The sequence below is a fragment of the Macrotis lagotis genome, chromosome 4 (genome assembly GCF_037893015.1).
Source record: "Macrotis lagotis isolate mMagLag1 chromosome 4, bilby.v1.9.chrom.fasta, whole genome shotgun sequence".
Lineage (NCBI taxonomy): Eukaryota > Metazoa > Chordata > Mammalia > Peramelemorphia > Peramelidae > Macrotis > Macrotis lagotis.
This window is the reverse complement of record NC_133661.1, coordinates 139,427,241-139,443,027: the sequence shown is the minus strand read 5'-3', so window position 1 is coordinate 139,443,027 and position 15,787 is coordinate 139,427,241. Positions and strand designations below refer to the sequence as shown.

The 15,787-nt window shown below is 34.9% G+C and overlaps 1 protein-coding gene across 2 annotated transcripts in view; it reads left to right on the top strand.

Annotated features, from left to right (window-relative positions):
• The window catches only part of IGF1R (insulin like growth factor 1 receptor), a 388,410-nt gene that overhangs the window by 308,993 nt on the left and 63,630 nt on the right, over window positions 1–15,787 (top strand). For both annotated transcript variants that reach the window (XM_074234180.1, XM_074234181.1), the window contains exons 7-8: window positions 9,023–9,237; window positions 12,488–12,614. In XM_074234180.1, the coding sequence (XP_074090281.1) occupies window positions 9,023–9,237; window positions 12,488–12,614 (342 nt within the window). The remainder of the gene's footprint in view (window positions 1–9,022; window positions 9,238–12,487; window positions 12,615–15,787) is intronic.

Sequence of the window (15,787 nt, the reverse complement as noted above, 5' to 3'; positions counted from 1 at the left end):
TTTGAACACGTTGGAGTAACTAAAAATCATAATAATATCAGACATTTCTGTAGTATTTTAAGATTGTCAATGCATTTTATATATATATATATAAAATTTCATTTGAAACTTGCAACAAGCCTGTGATTAAGATATCACTATTATACTCATTTTATTATTCAATTATTTTTTCAGTAGTTTCTGATTCTTTGTAACCTTGTTTGGGATTTTCTTGGCAAGGTTAATTGGTTTGTCATTTCCTTCTCTATCTCATTTAACAAATGAGGAAACTGAGGCAAACAGCATTAAGTACCTTTTCCAGAATTACATAACCTAGTAAGTGTCTAAGATTAGATTTGAATTTGGGAAGATGAATCTTCATGACTCCAGGGCTAGTGTCCTATATTCAGTGTAACACCTACCTGTCCATCCTCATTTTCAGATGAGGAAAATTATTTACCCAGAATAATACAGATACTAAGTGTCTAAGGCATAATTCTAACTCAGACCTTCCTGACTCCAGGTCCAGTACTCCAGGTCACCACATTAATAGTTTTATTTTCCATGCTTTGACCTAGAAAACTTAAAAGCTAGAGCTAAAAGCAAGAAAAATCCATTTTTAACATCACATTAAATGACTCCTCTAAATAATAATAACTCTTGAGAGTATGACACCTTAAGATTTTCAAAGCATTTTCCTCTCAACATGTGAAATAGATATTGTAAGGATTATTGCCCCCATTTTACAAATGTGGCATCTAAATCTTAGAAGTGGGTAACTTGTCTCCAAGTCACACACTAGGAAACTTCAGAGCTCTTCTCCTTGTATATATTACTTCAGTTGGTGATCTCATCAGCTCCCATGGATTTAATTATCATCTCTATGTTGATGGTTATTAAATCAATCATCCTTTCTGCTAACCTCCAATCTCATATCTCCAACTGCCTTTCAGACATATCAAACTAGATAATTAATAGACATCTCAAATGCAGCCTTTCCAAAATGAGTTTCATCATTTTCCTCTCTAAAATCTCTTTTCACACTTCTCTGTTACTGTTAAGGGCAACATCATCCTTCCATTCTCTTAAACTCCTAACCTTGGAGCTATCCTGGACTCCTCCCTCTCAACCCCCAGGTCCAATATCTTGCCAAAGCCTATTGATTTCACCTTTGAAGTGTCACTCTTGAAAATACCTCCTTCTCTCCTTTGACACTGCTGCCACTCTGATTCAGGCCTGGACTATTATGAGTCTGCTGTTGGTTCTACCTGCCTCAAGTCTCTCCTTCACTCTAATCTATCTTCAATTCAGCCAACAAAGTGACTTTCCTGAAGCACAGGTTAAACCTTGTCTTGCTCCCTCCCCTACTCTCTCAATTCAATAAATTACTGTGACTCCCTTTCACCTCCAAAATAAAAGTCAAAATCCTCTGTTTGGAGTTCATACCCTTCATAACCCTTTCAACCTTTCCAGTTTTCTCACACCTAGCTACCCACCATATTTTTTTTTTTTTGATTCAGTGACATTGGTCTTCTTGTTGTTCCATGGCTAAGATCCTCTTGTTTCTTGGATTTGGGCATTTTCTTTGACTGTTCCAAATTCCTGCAATGTTCTCCCTCACATGCCTATTTCCTTCCCTGGCTTCCTTTAAATCCCAACTAAAATCTCATCTTGAAAGCCATTTTAGTGCCTTTCTTCTCTTAATTATTCCCCTCTATCTTGTATATAGCTTGTTTCTTCATATTTGTTTCCTTGTCTCCTCTGTTAGGTCATAAATTCCTTGAGGAGAGGACTGTCTTTTGCCTCTTTTTATCTCCCCAGTGCTTAGTACAGTTTCTTGCACATATGTACTTACTGACATCTTCCAATTTCTTTTTTGGGGGGTGGGGTTATTGCAAGGCAATGTGGTTAAGTGTCCAAGGTAGGTAATTATTAAGTGTCTGAGGTCAGATTTAAACTCGGGTCCTACTGACTCCAGGGCCGGTGTTATCCACCGTGCCACCCAGCTGCCCTATCTTCCAGTTTCTTAATGAGATACAAATTCTGAAGACACTATTGTATTCAAGATCATTTAAATTAAAAGACCAACTTCTTTATTTAGGAGTCAGATACCTGAAATGTAAACAGTTCATATTTTTTAAAAGAGATACATTGAAGCCTAGTGGATAATGACCTTAGAGTCAGTTCACATCTAACTTAAGCTACATGCTGATTGTGTGAAACTGATAGTCAGTCAAATTTTCTGTCCAAAATTTGCAAAGAAGAAATGAATCTATATTAATCTAACAAGTTCTTTCCCTAAATGCTCTCCATCCAGATAAAGTAGCAAGTTTGATTTAAAATGTTTTTTCAGGATTTTGAGTAGGCTAAACAGATAACACAAATAACTTTCTTTAAAGTTCAGTTACTCTAACTGAATATAGCCTAGTTTTCTTGCTTTCTGTCTGTTCTCAGCTATTTAGAAGTAACAAATTAGAATTGAACGGGTAGTAGTGCCTGGAGAAAGGCATGTTGACAGCAGTAAGAAGGGAGGAAGAAAAAAACTACAAAAAAGATTTAATTAACTGTAGAAAGAGGAGGAGCAAAATTCCCAAACTAGAGTTAGCCATAGTGGTCCTCAAAGCAAGAGTATGCCTGGAGCTCATTGTGGTTCTTTCTGTACTCAGGTGAACAAATGACCAATTTTGCCTTTTCTGCAAAAAGGGTAACTTGTTTTCTTGAAATTGAGTTGATTTAATGAACCAAATGTAGATGATCTAGTTGTCTCCCAGGAATTATATAGAAGCAAGTGTGAATTATTTATTATTGGGCAGACAGTTGTATATCTGCACAGTAATGGAACTTAGTACAATTATTTGTATTGGTAATCAATAATCAGTTAGCTTGATTGATCCTACTACACTATAATCAAAATCCTCAGATAAAAAAAATCATTGCCAGTATCAAAACAAAATTAAACTATGCTCTGTATACTTTAAAATGTCAGATAATTTTTTAGAAAGTTTTCCATTAAAAGAACTAGATGGCACAGTGGATAGAGTAACAGCCCTGGAATCAGGAGGCTGAGTTAAAATGTGACCTAGCTGTGTGATTTTGGCCAAGTCCTTTAACCCCATTGCCTTGCAAAAAAAAAAAAACAGAAAAAAAAACAAACAAGAACTCAAGAATGGTTTTATCACTTAGAAGTAAACTTTAGTTGTTTGGTCATTTGTATTAACCCAAAAGGAAAAAAGCATACTAGGTTTCGAGTTAGAGACTTGAATTCACATTTGAACTGTTTTTTGCCTGTGTAACCTTTCTGAACTTCAACTGCAGTCTGAAGGGGAGAAATGGGCAGTCCTTCGATGACCTCAGAATCCTTTCATCTCTATGTCTTGTTAAAGATCACCTTATTTCTTTAAGGATCCCAAGCAAATGAGCATTTGGAATAGTGAAATATGAAATTAGTACTCTTATTTTGTATATCCAGGAGGTCAAAAAAAGGGCTGTGAAGACTCACCAGGTTTACTTTGAAATGATCTGAAAACTTTAGTTGTTATGCTCTGGTACCTACCAATTTTGAGTAATTAAGTACCTACCAATTGACTGTAAGTATACCTAATACAGTAACTCAGAGCCTTGAACAATCCACCTTCTTGCTCCCTTAGTAATGTTAATGGTATGCTGGAATACAGGTTTGTTTGTTATTTTTAATTGCTTCAAAATTCTACTGGTAGAATACCTTTTGAAGGGAACTGTTTCAGTCTTGCCCATTTTTGTCCTCCACTTCTAATTTTCATCTTTGAATGCATTGGAGGCAAGGCAGTACTTAAGCTTTTGATCAATAGTTAAGCTGATATAGAAAGTGAATTGCATTTGAGGTTTTATTAAGATCCATAAAGGTAGAGATATATCTTTGCTTGGAATATCTGTTGTTGTTTATCCTTCATTCTTGAAGAATGCCATGACATGAGGAAGGTGATGCCATGACATGCACATGAATTGGATTTGAGTTGAGGGGATGCTGTGGATGGCCTTGGATATGAAGCAAGCAGTTAAGTGATTTGCCCAAACTCATACAGCTAGCTCAAGTATCTGAGAGCAGTTTTGAACTGAGGTCCTTCTGACGCATGGGGTGTTGCTCTATTCACTGTACCACCTAGCTTGCTTCAGCCTTATTTGGACAATGGCTTTTTGAAACAGAATGGTAATAGGTGTGAATATATTTATTGTATCACTGAATCATAAAATTAGAAAATCAATGGATCATAGATCTAGAGTTGAAAGGCATCTCAGATCATCTTGTCCAACACCTCAATTTTCAGAAGGGGAAATTGAGACCCAGGAAGATTGCATGAATTCTCCCATATCTCATTGGGTGTACATGATAGTAGTTTGGGACCTTATGCCAGTTCAAAACACTCAAGTACTCTGCTCTACCCACTGAACCATATTACCTCTCTAATTCAGCCTTTGTCCAAACTGGAATCTCTTCTACAACATACCCAGGAGATGGTTGTTCAACCCTCACTTTGGAAACCATTTTCCACTTTCATATAGTTGTAATTATCAGGGAGTGGTGTTGTTGTTGTTATTGCTCTTTTACCTCAAGGTTAAATTTGTAATTTTTTTTTTTTTGCAACTTGTATCCACTGTTCCTTATTCCATACTTTCTAATTAATTATTTCTTTAGGTTTAGCAAACCTAGTTCTTTATACAGTATGGTATGATAGCAGAAGCATACTAACCCCTAAACCAATGCAAGTTAAAACAGTTTTTCTTGAAATCATCCTTGAGACTTTTTTGGCTGTCTTTTAAAATCACTTCCTGATCACTTGAGTACAAAATAACCAGAATGAATGAGCTCCAGGCACATGCTTCACGAACTACTGTGGACAATTCAAGAAAGGAATTTCATTCATTCTTCTTCTATGACTAATTAAATCTCTCTTTGTTTACTACTGAATGGCCCTGCTAGCATCTTGTTTTGATCCAATATTGAATATAAACTACCAGAGGATTGACCTGAGTCAAGCCTAGTCCAGAACATCTGATTTTTGAACAGAGGTCTCAAACATACAAACCTCCTAGTGCTGCCTGAGCCAAATTAAAATGTAATTAGGAAATGTTTAATAAAATAAATAAAAATACAATATAAAATAATGTTAATTTGTGGTTTCCAAGTCAATATGGGGCCTGCAGGAATCATTTCTATTTGAATTTGATACTGATAGTTTCAAGAACTCTTCATCTTCCTTCTGAACGCCAGAGATGTCTAATCAAGGCAGAATTCATGCATACTTGCTTATTGCTGGATAATCTGCTTATCTCAAAGCAGTTCAAGATCATGTTTGTTATTGATTTCTCTATCACACCACAGACATTGGACTTGCAGTTCACTAAAACTTCTAGGTCTTCAGAAAAATGATGACCTCACCATTCCTCTCCCTATCTTTCTCAATTTATAGTGAAGAGATTGATTTCTTTGATATCAAATACAAATTTCTACATTATGGGGGGGGAGGGGAGGGATGTGCAGACCTGAGGTTATATCAGGGTTAGTAACTTTGTACTAGTGTCCATCTTCAACTGAGACTCTTACATGAGAATATTGATAAATTAAATGATTTATCCAGCATTAATATATCTATGTGTGTCTGAGGAAGGATTTAAATGTAAACTTTCTTGACTCTGAAGTCTTATGTTTTACAAAGTATAGGAGTTATTTCATCTGCTCCTCTCAACAACTTCAGGAAATAGTTAATGTAGGTATCCTTATCCTCATTTTAGGGATAAGCAAACAGATTCAGATTGAGCAACCAGCAAAAGTTCTACATGTTGAGTCATAATGCCCATTAGTAAACAAGTTTCTTGAGATTAAAAAAGTTTCATCCTTTATACCATTATCCCCAGCAGATTGCATAGTGTTTGGCCATATGGAAGGTGTTTAATAAATACTTAGTGAATGAATGATTAATTTAAAACTCAAGTCTCTTGACTTCAAATCCAGGATTCTTTCTACCATATATGCAAAATACTCTGCAAAGTGATAAATGAAATTTTTCTTATGGGTCCTTTAAAATATCATCATCATCATTACACTAAAAGGAATTCATTTGCAAATACTTGGATCATTATAAATTGGCTAAGGGAAGCCTACCCAAATGCCAAGTATCCAAGTATTGGGTTTCCCCATTGGGTAAGACTTTGACCACTGAAGAACTGGTATGCTGTGTTTTGATGCCCCCTAGGGCCAGTTCTGAAGAGGCAACTTCAATTTTTATTTTCTTCAGAAAGGTGATTTGCTTTCTTTTATTTGAGTAGGTTGCATCAAGTTCAGATGATCCATTGGTTTTCCATAAAGTATATAAATAAAAGCAGTCATTGATGCAAACCCCCTACCATGTCTTCCTTGAGGAGGATATATGGGATTTATATCCATTTTTCTGGGGGAGAGTAATTTTTCTATCCTTTTCCCTCTCATAACTTTATGTCTCTCAGATGTGCCTCTCCTTCCTAAACAACAATCATACTTGTAATTGTCCCTTCCTCCTTCTCTCATCCTTCAGTGAATTCTTAGTCTTGGGAGTGCTAATTCTGAAATCATTTGGGAAGACCAGCTTTTTTTGAGGAATCTGATATAAATTTAAAAACTAAATCTGGGCACAGAAACAGGTTCATTTGCCTGGGCAGATAAAATGGATTCCTGGAACCAAGGAGAAAGATTTAGTTCTAAGTTTACATACAAGGAAAAGATTTTTTTAAGTACTTGACTTAATTTAAAAGATTTAGGAATAAAAAGTTAATCAAAAGAAAAATCAACTTCATATTAAGTTGAACAATGATGGAAATTGAGATCAGAATATATGCTTTTATTAAATTAATTATTAGCTCTAAACTAAAGTATATAAACTATAAATTAAATTAATTTATTAAAATAATTGAATATTAACTCTAAAAAATTCAGCATAAGTTAATGTGAGGAGTATTTTGGAAGATAGTATAGTTTCGTACATGAGTTCTACCTTAACTCTGAATTAGCAATTGAAGATTTTTTATAGATGTTATTTTATTTTATCCAAATATATGCAAAGATAATTTACAGCATTTCATCTTTTTGTAAGATTTTGAATTCCACATTTTTCTACATCCCTCCTTTTTTCTTCTCTCTTACCACAACAGCAAATGATCTGATACATGTTCAATCATGTTTAGCATAGTTCCATAATTAGTCATATTGTGAAAGAAAAGGAAAAACATAAAAAAGTTTAAAAAGTGAATGTCGTATGCTTTGAAAGAATTCAGATGCCAGTTTTTTCTTTGGATGTGGATAACATTTTTCATCATGGTCCTTTAAAATTGTCCTTCATCACTGAACTGTTAAGAGGTACTAAGTCCATATAGTTGAAGGTCACACAGTGATGCTGTTAATGTGTACCATGTTTTCCTGGTTCTGCTCACTTCACTCAGTATCAGTTCATGCAAGTCTTTCCAGGCTTTTCTGAAGTCTGCCCACTCATGGTTTCTTATAGAATAATAGTATGCCATCATTCATAGACACTTCCCCCCCCATAAATCTAGTCTTTGACAGCTATTTTTTTCTCCTATAAATCCTACTTAGTTAATCAAAGGAATAGTTATTTTCAAGTTGATTCATATTGACGGTGGAGATTTAACTTGGATCCATTTGAAAGTGTTGCATTGATTGTGTTAACTGTTGCAATTACCAACCCATAGCCTGTCTCCATCACATCTTCCTATCCAACATTCCATTCTCTCCTAATGGGAAACTCATATTAAATTGTTCAGTTATTCCCCAAGTGATGGTCAGCCCCTTGATTAATCTTTTAAGAAAGATGGCCCAAACCTTAAATTTTAAACATGATAGCAATATGACCAATTAGAGAAAAGAGAATGAGGGGGGCTGTCTCACATGTGTGGTTATTGTTTTGATTACTTTTGGAGGACTTGAAAATTTGATATACTATTCAAATGCCTTATGCTCTACTAAATTAGCTTTTTCCTGACTCCCCTTTGAAATCTTTTAAAAGTTGCTTGCATTTATTGCAGCATAATCGTGTATTAAAATGATTAGTGATAATTTCATTATATCTGACATTCATTTGTCACAATCATGAGTCATAATTCATATTTTCCTTTTTGGGAAAAAGAATGTTTTGTTCATTAAGCAGTTTTTTCTTGTTAGTGAAATGGGGTTATGGGAAGCCATATCAAACTTTACCTAATATTAAGTTCAAAGTTAACACTGATATATTGATTCTTGTAACTTTGAAACATCATCACTGACAAGACATTTCCCCCCCCCATAAATCCAATCTTTGACAGCAATTTTTCCTCCTATAAATCCTACTCAGCTAGTCAAAAGAATAGTTCTTTTCAAGTTGATTCATATTGACAGTGGAGAGTCAGCTTGGATTCATTTGAAAGTGTTGCATTGGGTGTGTTAACTGTTTCGATTACTAGCCCATGGGCCTGTCTCCAGTACATCTTCCTATCCAACATTCCATTCTCTCCTAATGGGAAACTCATATTAAATCCCAAGAATCCAAGAATATTGGCAACTTTTTTTTACAGTAAATGTATAAGTTGTGTTTGATTAACAGAATGTTACTGTTCTGTTTTACTTATTTCATGCAGATGTGTATTTACATATGTATGCATATATGCCTATATGTTTAGATTAATTTTATTTATATATATATATATATACACACTATACTAAGAAAAATTATGAAGATTTGTGGAGCAATACTAGTAACATCCACTTGTGTAAGAAACATTATTTGTTTGTAATAGAGGTCATAAAATTAATTAGTATCCTATCTATTTCAATGTTTTCCTTGAATCATTTTGTTATCATTGTTAATAGTAAATATCTATTCTTACATGCTGATAATAATCAAATCCATTATTGTCAAGGGGAGTAAAGGGTTATAAAGCAGGATGCTAAAAAAAGAAATATGTTGACTAGCTGTATGCCTGTATGCTAAAGACTGGCACCAGAAAGCTATTTGTACATTAATATTCATTTATCATTTCACAGGAATTATTCTTTCTACGTCCTTGATAACCAGAATTTGCAGCAGCTCTGGGACTGGAACCTTCATAATCTGACAATCAAAGAAGGGAAAATGTACTTTGCTTTTAATCCCAAATTGTGTGTTTCTGAAATTTATCGAATGGAGGAAGTGTCAGGAACTAAAGGTCGCCAGAGCAAAGGGGACATAAACACTAGAAACAATGGAGAAAGAGCCTCTTGTAAGTTAATGTTAAAAATAATTGTTGTTAATAATAATAATAATAATAATAATAATAATAATAAATAACCTTTTTCTCTGGGTAACTTGTTCATTGTGCTCTGCTCTAACCCCTGCTTATTAACTTATTGTAGAATTAGACCATAGGCTGTGTAAAAAGGAAATTTAGAAACATTTACGAAATGCTCAATGGCAAATCATCCTATTTTTTTGTTTGTGTATTTCCCTTAGTAAGCATGTGTATCAGCAAGATAGTGTGTGTCTATGCTCAGATTGTATTTTGGTATTTCTGGGATACACACAGTGGTCTGTCTCTTTAGACATGGATATATAAACAGAATCTTGCATAGATTCTTGTTTAAAGGAGGGACAATGGCTCACCAGGGCCACTGCATTTAGCTAACTGAGCCCTTACTATATTAAAAGAATTACAGATGTGGAGTTAGGCAGTAATACAACCAAGGCCAGTATCAGTCACCAACAGTTCCTTGAAACTGTTGTAGTAAGGTTTCATAACCCTTCCTGCCCCTCCCAGCCTCTCAACCAGGAGGAAAAAATGAAAGTATAGAGAGAGCCAGAAAATTAGTCTAAGTTGATTTTGAAATTGAAAATGCATATTATTATAATCAATATAGTATTATTGTAATCTTAGTACTGTTGTAAGACATTTACTTTCAGACCATTGTTACTAATTTATAAAAATGTACTCAAAAGTTATCTTACAAGCCTGCATTCCAGAGTGATGATTTTTTTTTTTAGGGAGATATTTCCAGAGAGGATGAAGGAGAGAATAATAGAAATGAACCAGAAGTCAAATTGAATTAAGAAGTTTATTCCCCTCTCCATTATCAAAAATCTAAAATGTACAGTTATTTAAAATCCTTTATCCCCTTTTCTTTTAAGGAAGAAAATGATGGGAGAGGGTTTGGGGTAGTGGAGTGGATATTTTTAAATAACCAAAATGGTTTGTTTAAGAACTGCACAAGTAGTTTTTACAGTCAGTTTTAGTTTGCTCTGTTGGCAGCTGGATTAACATGATAGACTCTTATACTCTTGGATCAGAAGTCCTTAAGTCAAGAGAGATTTACCTGGATAGTTGCAAGTGTCTTTATAAACTAGGAAGCAAATCTGCCTTTCTTCTTTCTCTCACTCCTAGCATTTCACCCTCTTTAGCCATACCACTTCCATAAGGAAACAAACAACTCAACTATTACAAAAATCCCATCTAACAATATTTTGAAAGCATATTTTTCTTTAATTCTTAACTAGTCTAACCTATTAAATCATAAGTATTGAAAATAGTTCCCTCTCCAGGATACAATTCCCACATTTCTTACTACTAAGTAAGTTTCTATGGCATCTTTCTAAGCCCAAATTAATGTATTTTATCTTCAATTTCAGTTTATCTGTGCATGACTAGTGCACCATATTGATGGGACCAATGTGTCAGGGATTTATTTCTATTAGTTTTACTTTGTTTCATTGTCACAAACTGTACTCTTACTTCAGCCTTCTGTCTTCTAAATGCATGCTATTGGGAACACAGGTGACCAGGCAAGAGAGTATGGATGGGCCGTTCTAGATAATTCCATTGTTCTTACTAGAAAAACTTCAAAATGTACATCTTACTCTGGATCATTCAGGACAATTCCACTGCCTCTACTAGAAAAACAACTCAACAGGTTCTTCTGATGACAGGTCGTTAACATAATCATTATGAACCAGGGGGTAATATGTTAGTAGCATTTGAGTTATTTTCTCAAATAAGAATCGTTTAGCCTTTTCAGCTTCCAAGATTGTATTACTAGTTTTTGTAAACTGAGGGCAAGTGTGAACTGGAAAGAATTTATCTTTACTGTCCCCTTCCCAATTGGCTTCCCAACCAGTCACCATATATGTTTTTCATGTAGTACTTTTGCCTCAATTTCTCATTTGTAAAATGTGCTGGAGAGGGAAATGGCAAAGCATTCCAAGAAAACCTCAAAATGGGTTACAAAGTGTTTTGCATGACTGAAACGATTGAACAAAACTTTTCTTAACTATTATTTAGAGATACACAAGTAAGTATGAAACCACTATGTTCTAAGATTGAGGATTCTTTCCTGATTATATTAAGAAAACTAAGAGAACCTTAGAGAAACCTCTTTTTTCTTCATATTCGTCCAACATTTATTTCCTATATTCTGGTAAGGAACTAGCAGAGGAAATTGGTTTTCTCAATTGTTACTCCCTAGCAGCTTATGCTCCTTATTCCAAACTGAACTGGAACAAAAACATTTCTGTGTCCAAGAGACAGGCATGTACTGAGACATGTGCTAAGTTTGAAGTCAAGAAAGATTTGGGTTTAATCCCTGTCCCTAATATTTATTAGCTATGTGACTATGAGCAGCTAAATGGACAGTGGATGGAACATTCGGCCTGGAGTCAGGAAGACGGAAGTTCAAGTCTGGCCCCAAATGCTTACTAGTGTCTGTGTGACCCTGGACAAGTCACGTATCTGCTTCAGTTTGGTACTCAAAAATTTTTTTGTATCATAGGAGCTGCCAATATGGAGTCTTAAAACATTTTTTTTTTGATGAGGCAAGTAGGGTTTAAGTGACTTGCACAGGGTCACACAACTAGTTAATATGGATATCAACTTGGGTCCTCCTGAACATTTCAGGGCCAGTGTTCTATCTACTGTTTCACCACCTGCCCCAGGCAGGGATCTTCCCAGTCTATTCATTAACAAGTGCTGGATCAGAGTACATTATTTCTTGTACTTTTGTTAACATTGGGCTTTTTAATTATATTTTTATCATTTTTTTCACTGAGGAAGACACAAATCCTAAAAAACAGAGACCAGAATAAATACTTTTTTTACCAGTATTGAGTCCCTCTGGTAGCTCAAGTGTTATTGGGGGATTGGTTAGAACCTTTCCATACATTAAAGTGATCTCACTATTTTATATTAAGACAAACTGAGCAAATTCATCACCGATTGTACTGGATTATATGAAAAATGGTAACCCTTCCATTTCCCTAGATATGTGGGCAGTATTCAATACATTTTTTAAAGACCCTGGAAGTTATCAGCCCATTAAAAAATTGAGTTGCTAGTATCTACAAAGCCATCTAGATTCTAGAAACTGTAGTAAAAAAAAAATTGATGATAAGCTAATTTTAGTGAATAGTGTAGGACAATTAACCATCAAGTGACTATGGAAAACAAAACACATTTTGTCACTAATTGACATTTCTTTGTACTTCAGGTGAAAGTGATGTTTTGCATTTCATTTCCAACACAACAATGAAGAACCGGATTAAGCTAACATGGCAACGATATCGTCCTCCTGATTACAGGGATCTTATTAGCTTTACTGTTTACTTCAAAGAGGCGTGAGTATGCATGGTCAGAGATTAATGATGTCATTCTGTAGATAGCATGAAGAGTGGATCAGGTTACTCTTTTGATGGTTGTGTTTATTAGCTGAATGAAAAATCAAGTGAGTCAGCAAAGGCCCTAGGGAAATCTACTATTTGTAGTGCCCTCTTTTCATCTTCAAGTGCCCTTCTGTTCAAGCTTTCTTTGGCCATCACATAGTGCTCAATCTAGTGGGAAACAGAAGTAGAAAATGTTAGTTTGAAGTCTTTCATTATTTAGTAGGCATTTAGAGATATTTAACTTAAATAATACAAAGATAAAGGGCTTTTCAGAGGTGTTTATGCCATAAATTATATCTCTCACACTACTATACTTCTTCTCACCCCCATGATGTGTCTGCCGTATTTCGTCCTTCATGTTCTTTGGTCTACTCCCAAAGTTAAAACAGATCACTGGAGAATATAAGGCTTCTGTTAAGTCAGTCTTTCAATAATTCCACCACTATTGTGGTCTTCCTCCAACACTTGATCTAATGGATTTTCCTCTTGCTATGTCTATGCCTACTCCCCTCAGGGAGATTATCTGTTCCTGTACTGTTACTATCATCTTTATGCAGTTCCTTTCCAAAGCTACATTTTAAACTTTATTTTCTCACCTCAAGCTCATGTTTCTAAATTTCAAAAAACTCTCTTTCTTTTAAATTCCATAAACTTAAAAGTAATTTCACCACTTGTACTCCAAAATTGACTTTTCTTTCCAGCTTCCCCCTTCCTTTGAATAGTGCTAACAATCTTTTGGTTCTTCAGCTTTACAACTACAGAATCACCTTGACTCCTCCTCTTTCTTTGTTCTTAGTAAATCACCATATCTGTGGTCTTATTCTCTAAATCATTTGGCTCTTTACTCTGAGGCTTCTGGTGCCTAGTCTTTGTAAAGGAATTATGGCTACACTGAATACTCCCTTTCTCCTGTTTGTTACTTCCTGGCCTACCTGTTTCATATGCCATTCAGAAAGGATGTAGCCAATTGGAAGGGATCAGTCTCTGATTACTGGGAAGAAGACTCCCACTTCCCAGAGAAAGGACAGACTCTAGGTCTGTAATGGGGCCTAAATAATTTCAGGGATGGTCTCTGGAATGATTTGTTTTATTTGACTATTCTTTTTTGTTGTTGTTGTTGTTTGGTTTTTTGCAAGGCAAATGGGGTTAAGTGGCTTGCCCAAGGCCACACAGCTAGGTAATTATTAAGTGTCTGAGACTGGATTTGAACCCAGGTACTCCTGACTCCAGAGCCAGTGCTTTATCCATTGCGCCACCTAGCCGCCCCTATTTGACTATTCTTACTTGTTATAAGAGAGGGTTTAGGGTAGAGGGGGATATAATTGGAAAAGCGATAATGATGTTAAAACATTTTATAAAATAAATAAGAAATATTAGATAATTCTGATATTTTCACTATTATATCATGTTCCCCATCACCTGCTTGTAGTAATATTTTTATAAATTCATTTTAAAATCAAAAGAGTAAAATGCCTATTTTTGTAGTGTATCACAATGTGATGGTGAAGAACTCCAATAATATTATTAAACTTACTAATTTATTTTGGTATAATCTTTTGGAATAATCTTAAGGCTTTGATATTATCAATCAGTTCACAACAAAGATTATTAAGTATTTACTATGTTCTAAGCAATATGCTGAGTGATAGGGTAACACAGGAAATAAGAGCTAACATAGCAAATAAATGCTAGTCTTGAATGTAAGACCCATATTTGTCTTTCTCTAAAGCATACAGAGTGTTTTATTGGGAAAACCATTTAACCTTTAAGGGTTCCAGGTAACTCCTTAAGTCTGTGAGTTAGGGATGACTTTCTTTGCAGGTAGTTTCCACACTGGGAATTCCCCACTATGATGAACTTAACAGTTCTAGACCAAATTGTTCCTTATATAAGTGTGTACACACACACACACACACACACATTTTACATATATGTATGAGTGTATAGCTATGCCAGGTATGCAACCAGTCATAATATTATAAAATTTAAAAATTACTCAGGTTTGATATTTGCTAATTAGAAGTTTAGATGGAGTACACAGAGAAATATAAAGGTTAAGGAGCAAAGGAGACAGAATTTGCAACTCAAAACTTTTTAAAAAATATTAAAAGTAAATTTAACATGTAATTGGAAAAATAAAATATATTTTAAAAAATAATTTAAAATATTCATTTCTTACAAAAAAAAAACCCTTTCTGTATAATTGAGGCAAATTATTCCACAGTAGTCTAACAGGAAGATTGGTTGAATTAAGAGTCAGAACATCTGAATTCAAATCACAAATATATTATTAAAACTCAGGTAAGTTATCTCCCAAAGCCTTAATTTCCTCAATTATACAATGAAGGAATTGTCCTGGAGGGTCTCTTTTATGCTGTTTAGTCAGGTCTGATTCTTCATGAACCAATGTGGGGTTTTCCTGACAAAGTTACAGGAATCATTAACTACTTCCTTCTTTTGCTCATTCTGTAGATGAGGAAACTAGTGACTTTCCCAGGGTCACACCACTAGTAATTTTCTTAGGCTAGATTTGAACTCAGGAAGAGGAACCTTCCCGACTCCAGGCCTGGCAGTCTCTTAGGTTCCTCCCAACTCTTAAGTTAGATTCTAGAGTCCTGTAGTAAAATTTGAAAACACGTTCCACAGATGAAAATAAATCAGGCTTTTATTGATAAGATGGTACATGAATTAAGCCTTGAAGGAAGAGGATGACTCAAAGAGGAGGTGAGGAAGGATTATATTTCAGTTATGGGACATGGCCTCTGTGAACATCCAGAGGTAGCACATAGCAAGTTGAGTTTGAGAAATCTATAGTAATCTAATTTTGCTAAAACTTGTCTATAAAATGGAATAAGCTGAAAGAATTTTGAAAGGTCAAATTATTAATAATAAATAAAATTTAGAGTTAGGACCTATTGGGCACATCAGCAGCAACAACACTTTACAATTTTTGTCTCATTGATCTTTTTTTGTTATTGTTGTTGTTTGGTTTTTTGCAAGGCAGTGGGGTTAAGTGGCTTGCCCAAGACCATACAGTTAGGTAGTTATTAAGTGTCTGAGGCTGGATTTGAACTCATGTGCTCCTGACTCCAGGGCCAGTGCTCTATCCACTGCGCCACCTAGCTGCC